The sequence below is a fragment of the Trichomycterus rosablanca genome, chromosome 13 (assembly GCF_030014385.1).
Source record: "Trichomycterus rosablanca isolate fTriRos1 chromosome 13, fTriRos1.hap1, whole genome shotgun sequence".
NCBI lineage: Eukaryota > Metazoa > Chordata > Actinopteri > Siluriformes > Trichomycteridae > Trichomycterus > Trichomycterus rosablanca.
This window is the reverse complement of record NC_086000.1, coordinates 17,814,877-17,838,861: the sequence shown is the minus strand read 5'-3', so window position 1 is coordinate 17,838,861 and position 23,985 is coordinate 17,814,877. Positions and strand designations below refer to the sequence as shown.

Here is a 23,985-nt window from a genome sequence, read left to right as displayed (position 1 = left end):
AAGTTTCATACTTGCTCACCCTTGCTAACAACTACATGTTTTTTTAACAAGCTTATCAGTCCAGATAGTGCTGCTGTTGCTCTGATGTGATTTAACAATAAACCACATTTTCATTTTCCATCAGTTTCTTTTACACATACTGCTGAGTTTAAAAGGAAGAATCATCTGAAATCGACACAAAAGCGAGTTTAAAAAGATTTTATTTCTTCTAACCTGATTAGATGAAAAGTGTGGAAATGATTCGAGCATTTTGCCGAGTGCTCTGAGTATAGAAAAGGCCTCAATACAACACTGGTATCTCACCACGTTTCCCTGAGACCTTCTCTCCCCGCGAGCTATTTTTACCCACACGACTAATGGGACAACCAGAGAGGCACTGTTATCCTGGACTGACTGGGAATAGAAAGACTTTAGTGCATGCTCTTGACTTAAATACTTGATCCTAAAACCACAGAGCATTTATAGTCATTTTGTTACATAAATGGGCAACACAGTGGTGCAGCGGGAAGCAATGTCACCTCACAGCAAGAATGGCCTTGGTTTTATTCCCCGGCCTGGGTTTGATTCCCAGGTTCCTCTCTGTGTGGAGTTTGCATGTTCTTTCTGTGTCTGTGTGGGTTTCATCCAGGTGCGCTAGTTTCCACCCACAAGTACAGAGACATGCAGACAGGCTGACTGGAGCTACTAAAAATTACTCTAGGTGTGTGTGTGTGTTTGCCCTGTAAAGGACTGGTGAACTGTCCTGAGTGTTTCCTGCCTTTCACCCGATTCCACAAAGTTGAATCAGTTCATTTGGACACAAAGTTGTGTAAGGTTGGGGTATTCAACATCAGCTCAGACTGAAGAAGTGACTTGGATGAGTGACGAAACGTATCTCTACACCTTACTTAGTGTCCAGATGAACTAATTCAACTTTGTGGATTTGTGTACCTGGATTATTGAGCATGCATCAAGAGCTTTCGGCCAATTAATTCTCTGATCCTGACCAGGATAAAGCAGAGGTAAAACAGACAATGAATAAATGAATGAATGCTATGTAAATTATTCATATAAAGTGGAATGAAAATTAGGCATCAAGGGAGGTTTTCATTTCCCAGCATTCATTTCCCTGTAGTGTGTTATCATTTATGTCTTTGCCCTTGTCTGTCTTTGCAGATGCCAGCAGCAGCCAGTGTTCTGTAGCTTGGAAAATTGTCAATTCATTTTCATGAAGGTCATGGCTTGACCGGTTATATTGAAACACTGGACACAAGATAGAAAAACCCTAGACAGGGCACCAATCCATTGCAGGGCTTTGATGCCTCCCTTCAATCATGTTTGTGTAGACACATGCACCTCTGAGATTTGAACCCTGAACTCCACCTGGGTGCCTTATCTTGGAATATAACACACTTAAATATGAAATGAAACTGGAATATATTGGGAAACCCTCATAAACAAGGAGATTGCATGCCGCACAGACAGTGAGTGGACGAAATGTTCACGCTCAGGTGCCCAGAATCCTGGAGTTGTGCAGCACTCACACAACTGTGTCAGAGGAACAATACCACTATGTCCACAAAACAGATGAATATTGACACAGTGTCTTAGTAGAAATATGCATGGAACAATACATGCATGTCAATTTCTTGAATAGACATTAAGAAGTAGCCTGTATGGATTTTCTCTTGGTACTTCAGCTTCCTCCTGCTTACTAAACCCTGCAGAAGGCGATTGGATCCTCTAAATTGCCCCTAGGTGAATGATTGAGTGTGTGAAGACAATTGATTACAGTAGCAAACTGTGACTTTAACCTTCACAGGACCGTTAGCAACCAGCAAAGAGAGGGTTATCACCTAAACATAATAGCTCATTTCTCATTTCTTTATCACACAAGCTGCAGTACACTGTGCACACTGTTTCACTCTGTTCTTTTATACTCCTACATAAACATAATGGACAGTTTAAGTAACTGTCTTTGCTTATATTTATATACTGAATATAAGAACATAACTGTCGGGCTATGTTTTACTTTACTCTACTCAAACTTGTGATACACTTTGTGTGCTGAACATCTCTGCAGAAACCATCACTGTTAACAGTTCTATATTACACACGTCTGTGCAGCGGTGTAGATGTTGCCAAAAAGTTTGCAATGAGAAAGCCTGCACATTTAGATGTGATTGGTCAATTTCACTGTCATGTGAAATTGGTCTTTCGTCGAAAAACTATAGCCAAGCCTACTGAGAAAGGGTGACAAAGGGACTTCTTTAATCCCCCCCTTTCATTTCAGCACAGATTGAATAGGCAGATATGAAGGCTTATTTGTCTAGATTTGTATTTGTTTAAATGTGTGTTCTCAAATTAAGTGGATAAAATACAATTAGAACAGACCAGTTAATACTATACTATTAAGTGTATTCTATTATTTTATAATATCTGTGGCCCTCTCTGAAGTCTCGGAGGGCTCTGACTGTTCCCTTCTGATTGATTAGTATTCTGTCTTGCACCTGAATTCTGAATACTTATCTTTTAGGGGCAGCACAGTGGCTCAGTGGTAGCACTGTCTCCTCACAGCAAGAAGGTCCTGGGTTCGATCCCCAAATGGGTCGGTCCGGGTCCTTTCTATGTGGAGTTTGCATGTTCTCCCTGTGTTTGCATGGGTTTCCTCTGGGAGCTCCGGTTTCCTCCCACAGTCCAAAGACATGCAACAGAGATAAATTGGAGATACAAAATTGTCCATAACTGTGTTTGACATTAAACTTGTGAACTGATTAATCTTGTGTAACCAGTAAGCACTGTTTTTGTCATGAATGTAACCCAAGTGTGTAAAACATGACGTTAAAATGCTAATAAATAAATAACTTTAAGTTTTATCCTGAATTAAATAAAATACTATTATTATTAATACTATAATTGTGAATACTTATTTCGTTAGGGGTTGGCACATTGAAGCAGCTGGTGAAGTGGGTGCCACAAAGCAACATGTATAATTAACATGTACATTTTGTGACTTTCTCCACACAAAAAGATACACAGCTGGTAAATCTTATACAGTACTAGCCAGCTCCTTGGTCCTGGGGACTTGGATTCAGTGACTGCAAAGAGTTTTGCATGTTTTCCTTCTGTCTTCGCTGGTTACCTTTGAGTACTAAAGCTTGCTTTTACCTCTAAAAAACAGGTGTATGCAGGTGTATTGGTTGTGTTATATTGCCCATGAATAAGTCATACTTTGTAAAAACTTGGCTTCAACAAGGATAGAGCGACTTGTAATTAAGTGAATGTATTCTGTTATTACTCAACCCTGTCAGTATATACACTGATCAGCCATAAAATTAAAACCACCTCCTTGTTTCTACACTCACTGTCTATTTTATTAGATCCACTTACCATATAGGAGCACTTTGTAGTTCTACAATTGCTGACTGTAGTCCATCTGTTTCTCTACATACCTTTTTAGCCTGATTTCACCCTGTTCTTTAATGGTCAGGACCACTACAGAGCAGGTATTATTTGGGCATCATTCTCAGCACTGCGGTGACAATGACATGGTGGTTGTGTGTTAGTGTGTGTTGTGCTGGTATGAGTGGATCAGACACAGCAGCACTGATAGAGTTTTTAAATACTGTGTCCACTCACTGTCCACTTTATTAGACACTCCTATCTTGGTGTAGATGTAAAGTCAGAGACGATCGCTCATCTATTGCTGCTGTTTGAGTTGGTCATCCTCTAGACCTTCATCAGTGGTCACAGGATGCTGCCCACGGGGCGCTGTTGGCTGGATATTTTTGGTTGGTGGACTATTCTTAGTTCAGCAGTGACAGTGAGGTGTTTAAAAACTCCATCAGCACTGCTGTGTCTTATCCACTCATACCAGCACAACACACACTAACACACCACCATGTCAGTGTCACTGCAGTGCTGAGAATGATCCACCACCCAAATAATACCTGCTCTGTAATGGTCTGGGAGAGTCCTGACCATTAAAGAACAGCATGAAAGGAAGCTAACAAAGCATGCAGAGAAACAGATGGACTACAGTCAGTAATTGTAGAACTAAATAAGTGGAGCTGATAAAAAGGACAATGTGTGTAGAAACAAGGAGGTGGTTTTAATGTTATGGCTGATCGGTGTATGTGAACAGTTTAAATAGTGCTATTTTACTTGCATTTGGAAAAAGTGGAAAGACTTAAATACAACAGTTGAACCGCTTTAAAACTACTGTGCTTTTGAAGGAGCTGATTCAATATTTCCATACTGCCCTCATCTGGACATTTAACAAAACTGCGAGACTAAAATAAGGACGGTAAATTGTTGTGAATTATGGTGTCATGACCACACATCTACTTACACTGATTACTCCCTCAGCAACATCCAGCCACAGACATTAATCATTCAACAGAGATCTTCTACAGTATTACCTTAGTACATGTACGTATGCCATGATAGTCATTAGGAGTCAGACATGTTTTCATTTCATTGTTTTCAACCGCTTTATTTTGGTCACTATTGCGTCTGGTTACACCAGTAAACACTGGGTACAAGGCAGGAATACCCTGGGCAGGGCGTTAATCCATTGCAGGGCGTTGGCTATTGATTGTGGACAACGTTACCCATATTCAAGCAGCTTCTATGCCATGGTGAAGCTAACTATTTTTACTGCACAAAGAAAATCATGATCACTCACAAGAAATGTGGAGGTCATAGCAGATGTAGAAATAACATGAAGAGCATTCTACACAACTAAATCAATAATTTATGTTGCTGTGAGTCTATGCCTGACCCAGTAGATTTTGTACTATTTTTAGAAAACTGATAATAAACTTGTGAAAGAACTGATATTTATAAAGGTTTTTTTTTTTCACTGGTACAAGTGTATCGGTCCCAGCTATATTAAATACCTCAGTGTTGATTTGAGATCGATAGTCTGACAACCATTAATCCATTCAACAGGAGGCTGTGGTCAGAAACTTACCAATGTTGATGAGAAAAGGAGGATTAGGACACTACAATTAAAATATAATCCATAGGCTTTAACTGTACAACTACTAAGTGACCCAATAGTGTAGGAGTTTCTTATGGTGGCAAGGTAGTGCAGAGTCTCAGTGTGACTGTGCACTATACACTCCTTCCATTACAAAAATCTGCAAATTCATGTTGCATTAAGCATCACAAAATTATTCATAATTATTATTCAAGCAAGTACCACTTACTTTTTTGCTTTGTACCTCAGCCTTTGTCCCGCTTTTCAGTTACGGGGTCGGCATTTCCGGCTTCTTCCCGTTAGGGGTCGCCGGTGGGATTTGGCACAGTTTTACGCCGGATGCCCATCCTGACACAACCCTCCCTATTTATCCGGGCTTGGGACCGGCACTACAATGCACTGGTCTGTGCATCCCAGTGGCTAGGTAACTATGGGACAATTTAGTGTCTCCAATTAGCCTAGCGGCATGTCTTTGGACTGTGGGAGGAAACCGGAGCACCTGGAGGAAACCCACGCAGACATGGGGAGAACATGCAAACTCCGCACAGAAAGGACCCGGACCGCCCCACCCGGGGATCGAACCCAGGACCTTCTCACTGTGAGGTGACAGTGTCACTTAGCCACCGTGCCGCCCTACTTTTTTGCATTATATACTGTACATTCATGAATTTAAAAACAAGGAGCAACTTGTACGACCTTTTCACTGGGTGATGCTACCAATCAAGTAAGCTTTAGATGGTAATAGGCTTAGAACCTACTGTGTTGAAAGTAAGTCCTGATTTTCCTTGGTCCACATGATAGGCAGCAGACTTCACTGAGCTTTTGTGCACCTGTTTTGGCACATTTTGGACAGCGCCACATATGTTCCAGCAGCTTCTAGTTCATTAAATAAAACCTCTACAATCAAACCAACCCTATTTATATGGGCATATTTAAAAGTAAAATGACTAAAGATTTTTTTCTTATCATAAAATTAAACATTTGACTTGGTGTGAGTTAGAAGATAATAGTATAAAAAGTGTACAGTCCACCCCCAAACTATCTAAGTGGCATATTGTCATTGGTGATTATTTAATCAGAATTTGTGGTGGGCCCAGAGCTTGAGGCAGAAATAGACCCTGGACTGTGCATCAATCACAGGGCATTGCCTACCTATTAAAGTCTGTCCACATACTGTCACATTTTAGGAGGTGACAAGAATTTAGAGTACCTAGAAAAAAAACACATAAGAAAAACATGCATCACTCCTTACAAACAGTGATGAACACAAGAATATAGCCAAGGTCAAACTATTGTATTGTCTTTGTTAAGTTTAGCCATATCAATGCCTTTTAACCCTTTATTTCTTTAAACCCATTTTTAAAAAGGGGGATGGTGTTACACACTCTTTATAATAATACATTTTAAGTGTTTTCTTTTTAATCATGAGCATGGTAACAGCTCTACGGTTGATTATTTTCATTATTTTAAAGCAATTTAAAACTGCATCTAGCCATACAGCTATAGAAGAGATGTACTACAATGCCATGCCACATGGTGTCACCATCCTCATTTTCCACTTCATTTATATTCCACTCCTAATCTGACAATCAACATTTAAAGAAAAATCAATTTGTGCTGGAATAAGAAGGGTTAGATTAAAGAAGCCCTTGTGTTGCTCTTTGCTGTTGGTGGAAAGAACATTGGTCCAGCTTTAAATTGTCAGCGTCCTTGAAAGAACAATTTCAATAAACAGTCAAATTCATCAATTACATATTTTTTCTTAATGAATGGACTTTATCTTCAACCTTATGACAAGTTCTGCCCAAGTTCTGTGCAGACACTGGTGTAGTATAGTATTGTTAATAACAATGGTTTTGCAAGTTTGAGTATAGTGAAGCCACACCTGGACTGGTAGTTATGGTTGTTATTATGTTCAGTGAACAAACATAAGAATGAATCAAACGACAGTAGGGGCGGCACAGGGGCTCAGTGGGTAGCACTGTCTCCTCACAGCAAGTAGGTCCTGGGTTCGATCCCCAGGTGGAGCGGTCCGGGTCCTTTCTGTGTGGAGTTTGGATGTTCTCCCCGTGTCTGCGTGGGTTTCCTCCGGGAGCTCCGGTTTCCTCCCACAGTCCAAAGACATGCAAATGAGGTTAATTGGAGACACTAAATTGTCCATGACTGCATTTGACATTAAACTTGTAAACTGATGAATCGTGTGTAATGAATAACTACCGTTTCTGTCATGAATGTAACCAAAGTGTAAAACATGACGTTAAAATCCTAATAAACAAACAATGAAACAACAGTTGCAGAGTACTGTAAAGGCACTTGTGTGATAAGGTGATTATTTATAAGGATGATTTGCATTTTGCTAAAGAAATAAGCTATTATGTATAGGTGTTAACCCTCTCTGTGCTGTTTGGATGCTGGTTGGATTTCTAAGGCTGAACTATTGTCTTCATTGTTTTTCCTAACCTTTGCAGTTCTCTAGGAGAGGACACTATAACAGCATTTTAAGGCTGCTGTTAAAATGTTTGAGAATAAAATCAAAATACTTCGAGAATTATTGTAGTATTTAATATTAAAGTATAATTGTTTGGAGAATAAAGTCCAAATATTGTGGCCAAGGGGTGTACAACAGAAATATAAAAATTTACCTCCTTGAGGGACGTTGATGATAAAGTTATACTTTCATATCAGTTTCACAAAGAAAGAAATGCCAAAGAAAAATGCCAGTTTGTTATAAGTATAAGATTGCTAAAAAAGGTTTTGCAAGAAATTTTTAACAGCTGCCGTAAAATGCTGTGGTAGAACTCATATTGTAAGATCATTGTATGAGTCTATTTTGAAATAAAAGTACCTTTGACGGAGGAAAAACAGTTTTCAAGTGTGTAATGCTGGTGAAAATATGTACCTAAATATGCAAATCAGTCATCGCCTCCATGCTTTGAGGTCTTTTATGAGTTTTAAGTTCAGTAAGTGGATATGAAGTGTGTATAACACCTTCAGTGTGTGGGTGTTCGCTCCATCTTTCATATCTTTCCTCATTCTTCTACTTGAGCATTGACTAATGGAGATAAACAAAAGGCAGGGAAGGTGTGCAGGCAATAGTGGAGGAACATGGCACTGATCTAAATAACAAAGGGGTTGATGGAAGGGCCTGGCCGTTGCTATTGAGGGGGGTGCACAATTTTAAACATGGTCTAGAACCTAACAGTAGGTCTGTGTGGGCAGTAAAGTTGCATGCAGATGTAATAATTTTGCTGAAGCTTCTTTCTGCTAAAGATTTTTTTAGCAAAATATAATGCACAGTTGCTTAATGCTTGTTTTATTTTTTATGTCATGTGCACAAAGGCAATAGTTTAGACACCTTTACCATCAGAAAGTTTTAAATGCCCCAACATGATGATAGATGTACATAAATGTACAATGAATATTTTGTCTCAGGTGACTTAAAAATTTGCACCAGATTCCAGAAGTGGTACTTACAATTAGTAATGCACCTGAGATGACTTGCAAAAATCATCCAAACCCATTGTCACATAAATGATTGTTATAACACCTATAAATTTAACAAGGAACTTTTATTTGAAGTCAGACACCCTTTTCTCATTAAAGACCAAAAAAGGTATGCATCATTCATTCTTTCATCATTCTGGTTAGTGTTATGATGGGTCTAGCACCACCCTGAGTGACTGGGTATAAAAAAGGAACAAACTCTGCACATATTCCTGTAAGGACCATCTAGAGTAGCCAGTCCTTTTTGTGCATGTTTTTGGGGGGCGGGAGGAAACCGGAGTACCAAGAGAAAAACCCTTGTGGACACAGGGACAACATGCAAGACAGTGATTGAATATCTTTAAGTAGACACAATGTATATTTTGGGCAACATAATGGCATTCAAACATGCCCTTGTTTGTTTTTTACCTGATTCTCATGAGCTTAGTAAGCTTTTAAAAAGCTGTACCAAGTTAAAATTGGTACTAAGCACTGAGTACATCACTTTTAAGTTCTTATCTTAAATGTTTGATGAGGTTGAGAGTTTTGACTAGTCCACTCAGGAATATCATGTTTTCTTGATTAAATCACTCCAGTAGCTCTTATTATTTATTTATATTTATTTTCCGGTTTTAATCTTTCTAACCGAGTAAAGCAATTATTTCTGTACCGTTTATTTCCATTGTATCATGACAGGATGACCAGAGCCAAATGTTGCAAGTATGTTGAAGTTTCCATTGTAGTGTTGGCTGAACATCATAAGGTACAGTAATTGTTTTGCATGGTTGTGTAACAGTCAACAATTATACATTGGTTTTACAGGATTAGTTGAATTATTTGCAATTATGATGTTGTCATGAATTTAAACTAATTATGTTACTATGTAATTATATGTAGTAGATGATGATGTATATTATAATATACACTAACTATTTTTGAGTTTTTGCCCAGCCCACTACTATACTACTACAAGTTTATTGTTGGTTGGTTTTTTGGTAAAGGTTATCTTTATTTGTTCATTTGCTGGCACTAACTTGACATTTTAGTAATAACAATACTTTTAATTTATATAAAAATATATATTTTGCGCAATGAATTAGATCCACCACGACCCTGACCAGGATAAAGTGATGGTAAAACAGACAATGAATTAATGAATGCGCCCTTATTGAACAGAATATATTTAGGCCTGCACTTTCTATTCCACTAAACGATAACATAAAAGCATTAAAGTTTCTTTTGGCACAGTGGATAATGAGTGTCTGTCTCAGTGTTGAGTCATAAAATGAAATGAAAATATAAAATAGGGATTATGAAGCTGTTTTAGTGTACTTAAGCTTTTATTGCTTCTGTGGAGCATGTTTGTTTTTAAAAAGGAGATATCATTAGACTTTTAGATTTTATTCTACCACAGACTGAACGGTTATTTTTATTTTACTTTAAGTCTGTTATAACTTTTGCTATAATAAAGTTTATTTTAACTTATGTTTTAACTTACGTAGTATGGGTTTATTTAATTACATTCTCATTTATCCACTTTATTGTCTATGCCACTCTACTAGGATGGGTCCCTGTTGTATGGCTCCTCTTAAGGTTTCTTCCTTTTAATATTTAGGGAGTATTTCTTTGCCACTGCTGCCCTCAATTTGCTTAATATGGGTTTTTGGTCCTGGGAATTGTAAAGTTGCTTTGAGGCAGTTGTAAAAGCCATTGTGAGATGCACTATACAAATACATATGATATCAGGGCATGTAGCATGCCTAGCACAGTGTAATAATGGCTTTACTGATCTCCACTGTATGAAAATACTCAGTGAACTGTCAAACCAGGGCTGCTCACTGTGTGAACTCATCTACCCCTAGGCTCATTACTTCCTTTTATTGTTTTAAGGGTGGTTTCAATCTACTACCAGTTAGTCTGAAACACAGAATAGGTATTGCATTTACAATGAACTTGGCAGTGGTGACCCTCTGATCACTAGTCCATGCCTTAACAACCTAGCTAACACTGCCCTTATAATAGATCAGATCTGCTGAGTTATTTTTGCTTGAATCTAATGATACATTTTATATTGTAGACTGTGATGTTGACTGACAACATGGATTGTCCATATGAGCGGAGGACAAACTCTTAAAACACATAATTATTACACTGGTACACTGTTTGCAATGCTTGATTGCAGTTGGGCATATCTAAGGCATCGGAATTTAATTAAAAACAGAACAAAATGACTTTGGAACATTCCTAAGCAGCTTGCATTTTTCCAGGTTGTCACTGTTGGGCCCTTGAGCAAAGCCCTTAACCCTCAATTGTTTAGACAGTATGCCATCACAGTACTGTAAGTCGCTTTGGATAAAAGTGTCTGCTAAATGCAGAAAATGTAAATGTAAACATACTGAGTCTTGTGGTAGTTTAGTGCTTTAGTAGTCAAATGGCAAGACCAGGGACTTGTAAGTTGTTTTTAATGTATAAATATCAAAGCAAATCTGTGTGTGTGTGTGTGTTTTTTATTTTTTAATGCAGACAATGCAAGATTGCAAAACACAGCTTTTACTTACAATCTTTAAAAAGTGTTACAGCAGTAGTTTAAATATTAAGCACTGTTGACACTTTAAAGCAACATGGATGGCCTTGCCTGATCTAAATAAAATATGAGCATCATAGTACTTTAAAAGTACAGCATTCCAAGAGAATTTCTAAACCTGTGCATATTGTGAACATAGCAGTGCTTTGGCACCAATGTCATGGCTTTAGCATGAAGCCTTGATCAGACTTGATGCTGAAGAGCTTTTGAGAAAGGACAAGTGCCTCTAAAGGAAGGAAAAGCTTGATTGGGACAAAAATAAATATACAAAGCATGCTTTTAGATCACCTTAGATTACCTGTGCTGTTTTTTGCCTGATTTGGAATACAGGCAGTGAGCAGCAGGTGAGAGTGAAACGTGCACTTAGTGGAGGCAGAAGGGAAAAGAGGCTAACCCAGCATAATTAGCCTGAGCTGCCTAGTTACCTTCCAAACAAAGCAGAGGATCTACTGAGCATCCAGGAAGGCGGAGAAAGCCAAAGCACGAGAGAGAAAGGAAGGGAAAGGGAGGGAGATGAAGAGAATGATTACACTCTACCTCATTCACTTGAAGCCCAGTCTCCCTAGGAGACACAGGATAACAGAATGACAGTGCAAGTGTGATGCCAGGAGCATCCCATCATGATGATATGGTTATTTATGTGGACAGATAAAGAGAGCTCTTGAGAGGTGAAAGTCAGTTGAGAGTTGGTGGAGGAGAAAGCACAGCAGGGGAAATGAAAAACTAGTGAAGGAAGATTGATAGTCAAAGCAGAGGTATGCGTAGGCATGAAGAAAATCTGTCAGAGAAATTTAGCCATGTAGCTCAAACACACAGCCAAGCGTGCTTTCAAAACAGGAACGGACAGGAGGATGAAGAAACATTCCGCTAGAGTGGCTCCTCTCAGCTCGTACAGCACACAGGTCCTCACCTGTCCCATCTCTGAAGGTAAAGAGTGTAGTACTTAAATGAAAAAGCATGAAAAAAGTGAAAGAGATGTATTAAAACATGAGAAATGTTCCTGTATGTTGTGAGCATGAGCATTGTGTGTTATCACTGTGTTGGAGAAAAGTTAATATAAACCTATAGACTGAGATTTAGTTCATACAGAGCTAATCATGTTGCTTCCAGACTTATTTTAGGACTGTTTTAAGTAGATTTGTTCAGTGCCAACATGAAGTAATAGTACTGGTACTACTGGTATATTAGTGACAACTGACAACTAAGTGTTAAACATACAGCAGAGTACAGATAGTTTGCAAAAATACTATAACAGTATTAAACAGTTAAGTATTCAGATCAGCACATCATTGACCTGTCTTATAAAGTACTTGTGCATATCTGACCATGAGCATGACATCCTATTTCTAAACCATGGACAGTGATATTTAGTTATACATCTTTTGCAACTACAATGGCCTCCACTCTTCTGGTAAGGTTTTCTGGTTTTCTACAATATTTCTAAGTATGTCTGTGGGTGTTTGTTTGATTTTGGTTGAACTAAAAAAGGGCCAGCTTGCAGTGTCTGATTTAACCATTAACATTCTCTTTTGATGGAATGGGTACAATGTTTCAATTAATCCCGAAGGTACAGTGGGGGATGAACTCAACAAACCAGTCTTTATGGAACCTGCTTTGTGCACTTCCCCAAGCCTGTTAGTATTGAGTGTGAAACACCTGATTTTAATAAGGGGGTAAATCTGGTGGTGAGAGCAGATTTGATCTGGTGGTGAAAGCATCATCAAACTTGATGGATCATTGTCCAGAGACACATGAGAGCAAAATGTAATCTTATCAGCCAAGAAACTTAATCTGAATGTTTTAACAAGACACCAACCACAAACGTAAAATACACATTAACTCATGACTGCATTCTAAAATAGGTTAGAGTGTCTTGTATTATATTAAATTTCATTTTAATAGACTGTTGTGCTATAAGAGATCTCTTAATAGAGACCCATAATACACATTTTGGTACCTGGGGGATCTATTTTTGGCTGTTTTTTTTTTTATGTAGTGGGGACGCTGACATTGGCCTTAGATTTAGTTCTTTCTGGGAAAAAAGAATGTTTTAAATGGCTTTATGGATGAGTTATCACTGGGTTTTAGAGTAGTTTTAGCAGACTGGCAACTCCTGGGTAGAATCATCAGAGTTCCAGAAACACCTTTACTTTGGTTTGAAGTGATGGCTGGATGATTGTGTTGCAGTTATCTTGTTAAATATGCACATAAATTCTTAGATTCAATTCATAAGTTGTATGCACAAGCATTTTTTGATGTGACGTGGGATTTTAAGTTAAGACATAAACTATTTGTTTCCAGATTAGAGCAGCTTCTGGATTATATTCTTTTATTTAGGCTTAATAAATGATACTCTAAAATAAAGATACTTTTACCTGAGTCACATTTCTTTATATTTTTACTTTACCCACCTCATTTATTTGAAACTTTTTATTTGATGAGTTTGATGTAATGTTGATTACTAATAAATAGATTATATATTTTGACGAATATAAGTTCAATATTAGTTAGAGGTGTTCATGGTTACTAAAGGAAGATGATAAAGTGAATTTATTTCTGTGTTTTATTTAACCAGCAAGATACATACATAATTAGGTCCCAAAACTGGAGAAATTTAGAAAGCTTTAACACAAAGCAGGACGTATAAAAGTTCTCAAATGGAATACTAAACTTTTGTACTGCAATGTCCTGATGGACTGGAAGTCCATTGATTTTTGAGCTATTATAATTGGTTCAATAGTTACCCCATTCAGCATAATCATCCTTCCAAATCATTTGTGCTCTATAAAAGGCTAGATTTAGTTAATGGGATTTTTGACCTTGGTTTTCATTTCAAACACTACCTACCTGTAGTCGTAAAGTATTTTATTTATCTGTGGATTGGTTAATTTATAGCTTTGGTGTAAGTAAGGATGCCAACACACTTGTACCTGACACTTTTCTTTTTAACATTTTACCTTTGAATATTATTACAATAACAGTTTGTATTTGCAAGTTGTGCTGGTAACACCTCTTACCTGTTTTTCTTTTTTTTCTTCTTCTAGCTTTCTTCTAGCAATTAAAGGCATACTTGCAGGACTAGATCATCAAGGCCAGCAGTTATTTCTAACAAATTACATGACTGTGTGGCCAATGTCATTTACTTTTACCTTTAACCTCCAGTCTCAGTACTTGCTGAAACATACTTTTGCCTTAATAACATTCAAAAAGCAATTTTTTTTAGTGCAAAAGCTTCCAGCTCAGTGAGGCTTGATAGCTTTTGTGCTACAACTTTGAATCTCACCAAAGATTTTGGAAAGATATTCCAGAACAGATTCCTTAACCAATCCTTGGTTGACTTGGGAGTGTGCTTATCATGTCATTTTTTTTGAGGGGCTTTTTAAACTTCCTGTATTATTGTTATTAATTAGAGCATAACATCACTGCAGCTTTTACAGAAATGTAAAATTCTTGTAAAATTCAAAAATTGTTAGTAAATGTGATTTATTTTGCCTATAAAACTTTACATAAATCCAAATCTGTTTTTCTTAAAAGCCAGGTTTTATATGTGTGAAACTAAACAAAAGCAACATCCAGGGGTTAATCACATGTCTAGAAATTGTGGTTTTATAGGTTGGAAGAAAACAAGTTGTTAACTATTTTTGGTTTTGACATTTAATAAATTGTAAATGCATATCTCTACTTTAAATTTACACACATAATGATGTGAACTAGTATCTATACATGTTATAATATATTGATGGGTAAAAAACATTCTTAAATATAATTTTAGTATAAAAGATGTTGAAACCTACTCCTTTGTTAAAAACAAAAAAGAACAGAGATGTGCAGACAAGCACTTAGAATATGGAAGTAACTGACCTCATTCCAATCTCTGCTGCTGTTGTAATCTTTTTGTCAAGTGTAATGATTTCCGATTCTTTTTAAACATTATTACAAAAGGGAGTAAAACATGACGACCCATATTACGTTTAAAATGGTAAAAGTCACTGTTCTATTGATTTTCTTAATGTACCAGTCACATTTAACTGGTAAGCCAGTGTAGCTTATTTAAAACAGTCAATGTCTAAGTTATTAGCTAATATAATTTAAAAATAGCTGAAAAAAGTATAATATCTATAAAACATTACAAAGCCATATTTAAGGCTAAACCACAGTGAGAGCCAATATCTCCAAACTGAGAAACTTGGAATAGTGGTTAATATACTAAGGAGTGGCCAACCTGCTCAGGCTTTGTTAAGAGCTTAGTGCCAGAAAAATATCAAAAGAACTCTTGACATGTCTACCCTCAGCTAAAATTAGTGTTCATGACTATAAGAGAGACTGGGCAGCAATGGGAGGGTAGGAAAGGGGAAAGTGCTGCTAAAAAAAAAAAAAAAAAAAAAACGTCTGATGTCCCTGGGTGATCGCCAGACTTTTTGGGATAAAAATCTATAGACAGATGAAATTATTATTTTTATAAATTAACACAGATAAAAAGAAAAAAACAAATCCTGAATTAATAAAAAAATATCAGGCTTTTAATCTGGCTTCTTGTTAGTATCTAGTGTTTATTAAAAAGCAAAAAGCCACCAATACACTGTAAGCCCGGATAAGTTCAATCCACTTAAAAAATTTGAGGAAACCAGTTGCCTTAAAAAGTTAAGTAATGTATAATGAAAACTTGAGTTAGCATAACTTAAAACATTAAGTTATTACACCTAAAAGGCAAGTTGATTAAACTTTCTTTTTTTTGTTATACCAACTGCTTTTCCCAATAATTCTACTTATTATCTTGAGCTCAATGGAAAAAAATATTGTTTTTTTCTTAGTTTTCATGTTAATTAGATTTTAAATATGAATTACAAATGTTTATAGAAAAACAGACAAAATTATAAAATTATTTTTCTTTATTTCACTTCAGAAGTATTTACTTAAAATACAACATGTCAAGAAAACATCTTAAAAACTCTACAAGCTGTATATAAAGTTCTGATGAAACACAAACAGCTCTTCACAGTAACCATGAACGTTTGGCTGGCAGCTTTCTAAAACAAAACAAAGAAACAAGAAACAGAAGTATTAATATCCACATTAATACCATTCATTTAAGGATTGAAATAAAGCAGGCCAGCACACTCTTTGCTTCGTATGAAGGCTAGCATGCTAGCACGTAGCCTAAATACTGCAAATAAAACAGCACTGTTTTTTATTTATTTGTTATTTATTTAGTATCAACATTAAGATAATTTCTTTTAAACAAAATTGTTAAGTAAAGTACAACACTTACCAAAATTAGACGGAAGATGAAAAATCCCCATCAGACTGGTGTACATGCTACTAAAAAATAGCATAATGAGGAAGAAAATGTTCGTCCACTTAATTTAACAAAGGTTCCACTTCACAAAAGACATTTGAGAAAGACAAGTTTACTTTTGCAAAAAGCCTTAAATGAAAAGTAAAAGTAATTTGCAACATTAGGTTACAAAAGTTAAAACAAATGGCTACCCGAACACAAGAAAATCATTTTTGCCTGATTCACCAACAGCAAGCTGAAAAAAGGCGGACTTACACGTAAATGGTGGGCGTTTTTCTGTTTAATTACCTTAACTTTAAGTTAATCTGATAGAAAAGTTTTTTTTTTTGTTTAGTAAACTTAAATCTTTTAGCACATTTAAATGTGTACTCAAATGAGTATAATGTACTCTGCATTTTATAGTAGAGCAAACAAACTTAAATAATTTATGTATGTTGTACTAAAAATGTTTGATTAGATATAAAGTCCGGGCTTATAGTGTAGTGGGTGTGTTTATGCTGACCAGCACTATACTGCAAGTTAGCAATCATGGTCTATCTTTTATCCCTGGCCTGGTGTAAATTGATCACTGTGGTTCTAATGCATAATGGATCTTGGCTCTGAGCTACTGGCTCTCTTCCTCATGGTTCAGTCTGTCATCACCTCAGAATCTCTGCTGCTTCATGCGCAAATGGACAAATATTGCTTGTAAATCCTGAAATTTTCAAAAGCAACCCCCCTGGGAGCTATTCAGGTTAAGTGAAAATGGTTTTGTAATAAGCTATAGCTGATACCTTTTGCAATTTAGATTCTATTCAGCAGCAGTGATGCTTAAAAGAACTTTTGAAGGTTGGCTGTATGAAGAAAATTTGACAATTTGACAATAAATGGAGTGCATGTTTGCTAACCTTTAGCTTTATTCTAAATAGTTCAAAATGTCTCAGTGCCAGTACATCAATTTGTTTAGCACTTAAAAGACAGGAAGTTCAGCTCGGTCTCATTTCTGTTGGAACAAACTGAACCACAGACTCACTTCCCCAGTGACACATTAATATAAATGCGGGGAACACAATCATAAAAAATAATGTCTATCAGGAAAGAATCTGGGTTATGTATTTATCAAATGGATAGAACATGTACCAGGTACAATAGGTATGGTTTCTGTGTGTCCAGCTGTATACATGTGCCATGTCGTAATGGTATCTGAGCTGCTTCATGACCCGGTGGTGCTATTTTTGACATAAGCCTTGACACTGCAACGTAGCTGTTTTTAATGATACCCGCCAATAGTGCTTCACCTGCAGATAACTGACACTACAAGCTATTGATCAGTTCATCCTTCCATTGCTCCACAGATACTCAGAGATACTGCATTGTAGCAAATGCAGAAAACATAGAACATATTTTGATAAGGATGTTTCAGTCCATCTTTTCTTATTTTGATTCCCAAGTTCTAAGGGATATGATGGTGACAAAGACAATGGCAGGTGCACCTTTATGATGCCACAATCTGCACTCACATTGCATTTTACATTACTGTTCTATTTACTTAAACTTAAACTACTTGTGCACATCGCACTGCCTAATGCTTGGATTGTTTAATGTGCAGATGGTGGCAATTGTTACCCATATAGATAGAAATTAATTTAAAATGTGTTTGTTTATAAATAATATTTTTGACTGAACAAGTGAATGCTGTGGAGGGCATTGATATGATATATGATATGATATGCAATTTTATTAAGGACAAAAAGTCACCCCAATGATAAGCCTAATAAAAACACAAATGTATACAGATTAGGCAAGTTTTCTTCTTCTTGACCATGGCAGAGAGACCACTGTTCCATGTATTTTCTACTTATGGACAATAGTTTGTAAAGATGATTTTGTGACTGTCACTTTTGTGACACTTCTGACCTGTGAGAATCAATTGCTGTACAGATTCGTACACTTTTTTTAAATTGTAATATAATAGATCATTATGTCATATATACAGTACATGTACAGTGTATCACAAAAGTGAGTACACCCCTCACATTTCTGCAGATATTTAAGTATATCTTTTCATGGGACAACACTGACAAAATGACACTTTGACACAATGAAAAGTAGTCTGTGTGCAGCTTATATAACAGTGTAAATTTATTCTTCCCTCAAAATAACTCAATATACAGCCATTAATGTCTAAACCACCAGCAACAAAAGTGAGTACACCCCTTAGTGAAAGTTCCTGAAGTGTCAATATTTTGTGTGTCCACCATTATTTCCCAGAACTGCCTTAACTTTCCTGGGCATGGAGTTTACCAGAGCTTCACAGGTTGCCACTGGAATGCTTTTCCACTCCTCCATGACGACATCACAGAGCTGGCGGATATTCGAGACTTTGCGCTCCTCCACCTTCCGCTTAAGGATGCCCCAAAGATGTTCTATTGGGTTTAGGTCTGGAGACATGCTTGGCCAGTCCATCACCTTTACCCTCAGCCTCTTCAATAAAGCAGTGGTCGTCTTAGAGGTGTGTTTGGGGTCATTATCATGCTGGAACACTGCCCTGCGACCCAGTTTCCGGAGGGAGGGGATCATGCTCTTGCTTTAGTATTTCACAGTACATATTGGAGTTCATGTGTCCCTCAATGAAATGTAACTCCCCAACACCTGCTGCACTCATGCAGCCCCAGACCATGGCATTCCCACCACCATGCTTGACTGTAGGCATGACACACTTATCTTTGTACTCCTCACCTGATTGCCGCCACACATGCTTGAGACCATCTGAACCAAACAAATTAATCTTGGTCTCATCAGACCATAGGACATGGTTCCAGTAATCCATGTCCTTTGTTGACATGTCTTCAGCAAACTGTTTGCGGGCTTTCTTGTGTAGAGACTTCAGAAGAGGCTTCCTTCTGGGGTGACAGCCATGCAGACCAATTTGATGTAGTGTGCGGCGTATGGTCTGAGCACTGACAGGCTGACCCCCCACCTTTTCAATCTCTGCAGCAATGCTGACAGCACTCCTGCGCCTATCTTTCAAAGACAGCAGTTGGATGTGACGCTGAGGACGTGCACTCAGCTTCTTTGGACGACCAACGCGAGGTCTGTTCTGAGTGGACCCTGCTCTTTTAAAATGCTGGATGATCTTGGCCACTGTGCTGCAGCTCAGTTTCAGGGTGTTGGCAATCTTCTTGTAGCCTTGGCCATCTTCATGTAGCGCAACAATTCGTCTTTTAAGATCCTCAGAGAGTTCTTTGCCATGAGGTGCCATGTTGGAACTTTCAGTGACCAGTATGAGAGAGTGTGAGAGCTGTACTACTAAATTGAACACACCTGCTCCCTATGCACACCTGAGACCTAGTAACACTAACAAATCACATGAAATTTTGGAGGGAAAATGACAAGCAGTGCTCAATTTGGACATTTAGGGGTGTAGTCTCTTAGGGGTGTACTCACTTTTGTTGCCGGTGGTTTAGACATTAATGGCTGTATATTGAGTTATTTTAAGGGAAGAATAAATTTACACTGTTATATAAGCTGCACACAGACTACTTTTCATTGTGTCAGTGTCATTTTGTCAGTGTTGTCCCATGAAAAGATATACTTAAATATCTGCAGAAATGTGAGGGGTGTACTCACTTTTGTGATACACTGTATAAAGTACAATGACATTCTTTTTTGCATATCTTAGCTTGTTCGGAAGCTGGGGTCAAAGCGCAAGGTCAGCCAGTGTATGAAACCCCTGGAGCTAAGGTCCTTGCTCAAGGGCCCATCATTGACTGCATGGCAGAGCCAAGATTTGAACCCACAACCCAAAGCTCTATCCACCAGGCTACCACTGTCCAAAAAACATGTAGCTTAGTTTAATAAGCCTAGTCAAACTAGCCTTATTTATAAGGGCACAGAGAATTTGACAGCTGTAGTTATCGTAATCAATTAAAAGGAATTAAAGGGTCATGTCATGAAATTAAATGCCAATACTGTATTTTACAGTTTCTCAAATTGATAGTTAGATACATGATGTTTTTAATTGAGCAAGTGTTAGGGAACCCACAATAATTTATTTATGTATTTATTAGGATTTTAACGTCATGTTTTACACACTTTGGTTACGTTCATGACAGGACAGTTATTTACTGGTTACTAGTTACAAGATCCATCAGTTCAAGTTCAATATCCAACACTGACAATTTTGTAGCTCCAGTTCGCCTCACTTGCATGTCTTTGGACTGTGAGTGGAAACCGGAGCTCCCGGAGGAAATCCACGCAGACACGGGGAGAACATGCAAACTCCACACAGAAAGGACCCGAACCGCCTCACCTGGGGATCGAACCCAGGACCTTTTTGCTGTGAGGTGACAGTGCTACCCACCGCGCCACTGTATCACCCCAAACCCACAATTAACATTTTGATTTTGTCATTGAGAACTCAGAACTGTTGTACAAATCAGTGATATTCCAAGACGTGTTTTTGGAAAATTGACAATATGGAAAAAGTACTTTCTTTTTCATTTTCTATGTTTGTAAGTTCATATATCTGTCAGGTCAAATTTATTTGCATAACACTGTTTATGGTGGACATTGTCTGAAAGCAAGAATTCCAGGTCCGAAAAACCATTATGAGCAAGCCAAGGGTGACAGATCAAAATTGGAATGATACTATTTACAGTTAATTATTATTCAGTTTAGTATATGGTAGAATCAGTCTCTGCATATTGTGAGTGCAGTTAATGCAGATTCCCATAATGTTTAAACGTTTGGGCTTCAGCCTCAACAGGGTGATGAGGTTCAAATCAGAACCACCTCACGGTAAAACCAGAAGATGTAGTTAAACTACAGTATTATATAAGCAGGATCATTCATATTAAGACACAAGCTGTGCAGAGTATGAGACTCCAGCACCCCTAATTACAGTTTACTGTAAAAGGTAGAGAAAATAGTATTTAAAATTTTAAGAAAGGTTGCTGCAAAATATGAGGTTTAAGTATGTATTTACAAATGTATATAGTGGAAGATCAATATTAATATTACAAAGATTAACAAGTTAACAAGACATGCTGTTGGCACCACTGGTAAAGGTCACTATGAAATGTTTGTGGTTAATTAGCTCAATTATATATAAAAAAAACATCAGAGAAATCTAACTTTTATTTCATGTCAATGTATTACATGACAGTAACATTTCAAAATATGTATTTTTAACAAAGCCAGAGTGATGCTTAAAATCTAAGCTATTTCTGTAACCTTATTTACCCTTCTTTATCAAGATTCCAGGAATACTGAAGCTAATTGTAGCATAAAGCTAATTGTAAAATGAAATTAATGTCTCTTTATTGAAATGAAAGCAGTGATCTTCTATAATCAATACTGTGTTTGACTTGACCTGAACTAAATGATGTTGAATTAATTGAATGATGTTGTGTAACGTGTAGGAGACGAAGGCTCAGACTCCCATGCTGAAACTCCCGCCAGTGAGACGAGTGGTGAGGTGACGTCCTATCAGGCCTGTGCCAACGTAGCTCTAAAAGTGATGGGTGGCTTACTAGTGGTGCTATGTGTTTCCTCGTCCTGGGTGGGCACAACTCAGGTGGTCCAGTGCACCTTTAAATCCTTTTCTTGCCCTTTCTTCATCTCCTGGTTCAGCACCAACTGGAACATCTTCTTCTTTCCTATCTACTATTCCGGCCATGTGGCCTTTACACGGGAGAAACAGACACCCATTCAGAAGTTCAGGTAAGCTTAAGAAAGCTGATATGCAGCAGAAAGGCAATGAAATGCAGAAAAGAAATGCAAGATTAGTTGTTGAAGTGGGAACTGTCATAATATTGTATCTGATGTTTTTCTGTGTAGGGAATGCAGTCGATTGTTTGGAGAAGAAGGAATGACATTGAAGCTCTTTCTCAAAAGAACAGCACCTTTTTCAATCTTATGGACACTTACTAATTATCTGTATGTGCTGGCATTGAGGAAGCTCACAGCCACAGATGTTTCAGCACTCTTCTGCTGCCACAAGGCATTCGTCTTCCTCCTGTCCTGGATCGTCCTCAAAGATCGCTTCATGGGTGTGCGGGTCAGTAGCTTAGAGGTGTCTTTGAGGTGCCCCAAACCGATTTATTTTAAACCATTAACTATGTCTTATATAATGTAAAGTATGTTTAAATGATTATGATCTAAAATGTAGTATATATGAATGTGCCTGAAGGCATAAATATGCCTTGATGTCCTCCTACCACCAGATAACAAGAGGATAAAAAGCTAACTGTTAACCCTGTTATGTATGTTATATGGGACACCTGACCATAAGCTTCCAAAACCATGGGTATTGATATAGAGATGCCTCACTTTGCAACTAGAACAGCCACCACTGTGCTGGAATGGCTTTCTACATGACTTCCACTGCCTGTTCAGTGAAAAGATCATTTGAGATCAGCCACACACCTGGCTCATATTAATCCATATCAAGTCCAGTTAATCCCAAAAGTGTGTGCCAATGGTGTGTCCATTTACATTTACATTTCTAGAAATCTTAAAAGCAACAATATTCAATAGCCTTTTGAAAGTGGTCAGATAGACTGAAAACATTATTCATGTGATCACAGGAATTTCAAGAACACAAAGTAATTCAAGAATTGCTAATGTAATTATTAATTATTGGTTTGCAAAGGTCTATTACAGATTTATTTAAAAGCAAGGCTTATACATAATTAGTGTTTATTTTTAATTACTGGCAGATTGTTGCTGCCATTATGGCCATTACTGGGATTGTCATGATGGCCTATGCTGACGGGTTCCATGGAGATTCAATCATAGGTGTGGCTTTAGCAGTAGGCTCTGCCTCCACCTCTGCCCTCTATAAGGTTAGTTCAGTTGGTGTTACTTCTCTTTTTATCTACTCTTAGTTTCTCTGTATGCTCAATAAGACAACATTTAGAACAGCCTTTTTAGTCTAACATATTGTGTGCAAATGTCAACTGTCATTTCCTCTTGCAGGTGCTGTTTAAAATGTTCCTGGGCAGTGCCAACCTGGGAGAGGTCGCTCACTTTTTCTCTACCATGGGCTTCTTTAACCTGATCTTCATCTCCTGTGTGCCCCTCATTCTTTACTTCACCAGAGTGGAGCACTGGGGCTCGATATCTTCTTTACCGTGGGGGTATCTGTGCGGGGTGGCTGGCCTTTGGCTGGGTGAGAGCACCTCACAATCTAACACATTTGACCTCTTTTTTTTCTGTTACTGTTTATATACTACACTACATGGGCAAACATTTTCTTTACTGGCAAGGCCTTCATCCAGTTAGCCATAAATGCATGTTGTGTATTGATGTTGCTTTGCACGGTTAGATATTTAACAAATATGATATATTTATAATATAAACATAATATAAACATTCTTTTCCCATATTGTTCCTATAACCGACGATAAAAATGCCCCAATACACATCACTCAGATGATCCAGTTATTACACTTAAACATTATTGAGCCTTATATTGATTTTTCAGAGAGAAGACATAAGTAGATCTTCTCATAGTGTGTTCCAACATCCCACCACAAACTGAACATAAAAGCATTCCAAAAATGATTATAGGTGGTCTGAAGGCAAATCATGGTCCTATTATTTATTAGATTCTTAAAATAATTATACAGTCCGTCCACAATACTCTTAGACTAATGTCGGATAATGTTGGCTAGC

General features: G+C 37.5%; 1 protein-coding gene across 1 annotated transcript in view; it reads left to right on the top strand.

Moving 5' to 3' along the window:
* Positions 1-23,985, top strand: part of slc35f4 (solute carrier family 35 member F4) — a 38,361-nt gene that overhangs the window by 8,269 nt on the left and 6,107 nt on the right. The window contains exons 2-5 of the mRNA XM_063007451.1: positions 21,729-22,029; positions 22,147-22,366; positions 23,028-23,153; positions 23,287-23,479. Coding sequence (XP_062863521.1) covers positions 21,729-22,029; positions 22,147-22,366; positions 23,028-23,153; positions 23,287-23,479 — 840 coding nt within the window. The remainder of the gene's footprint in view (positions 1-21,728; positions 22,030-22,146; positions 22,367-23,027; positions 23,154-23,286; positions 23,480-23,985) is intronic.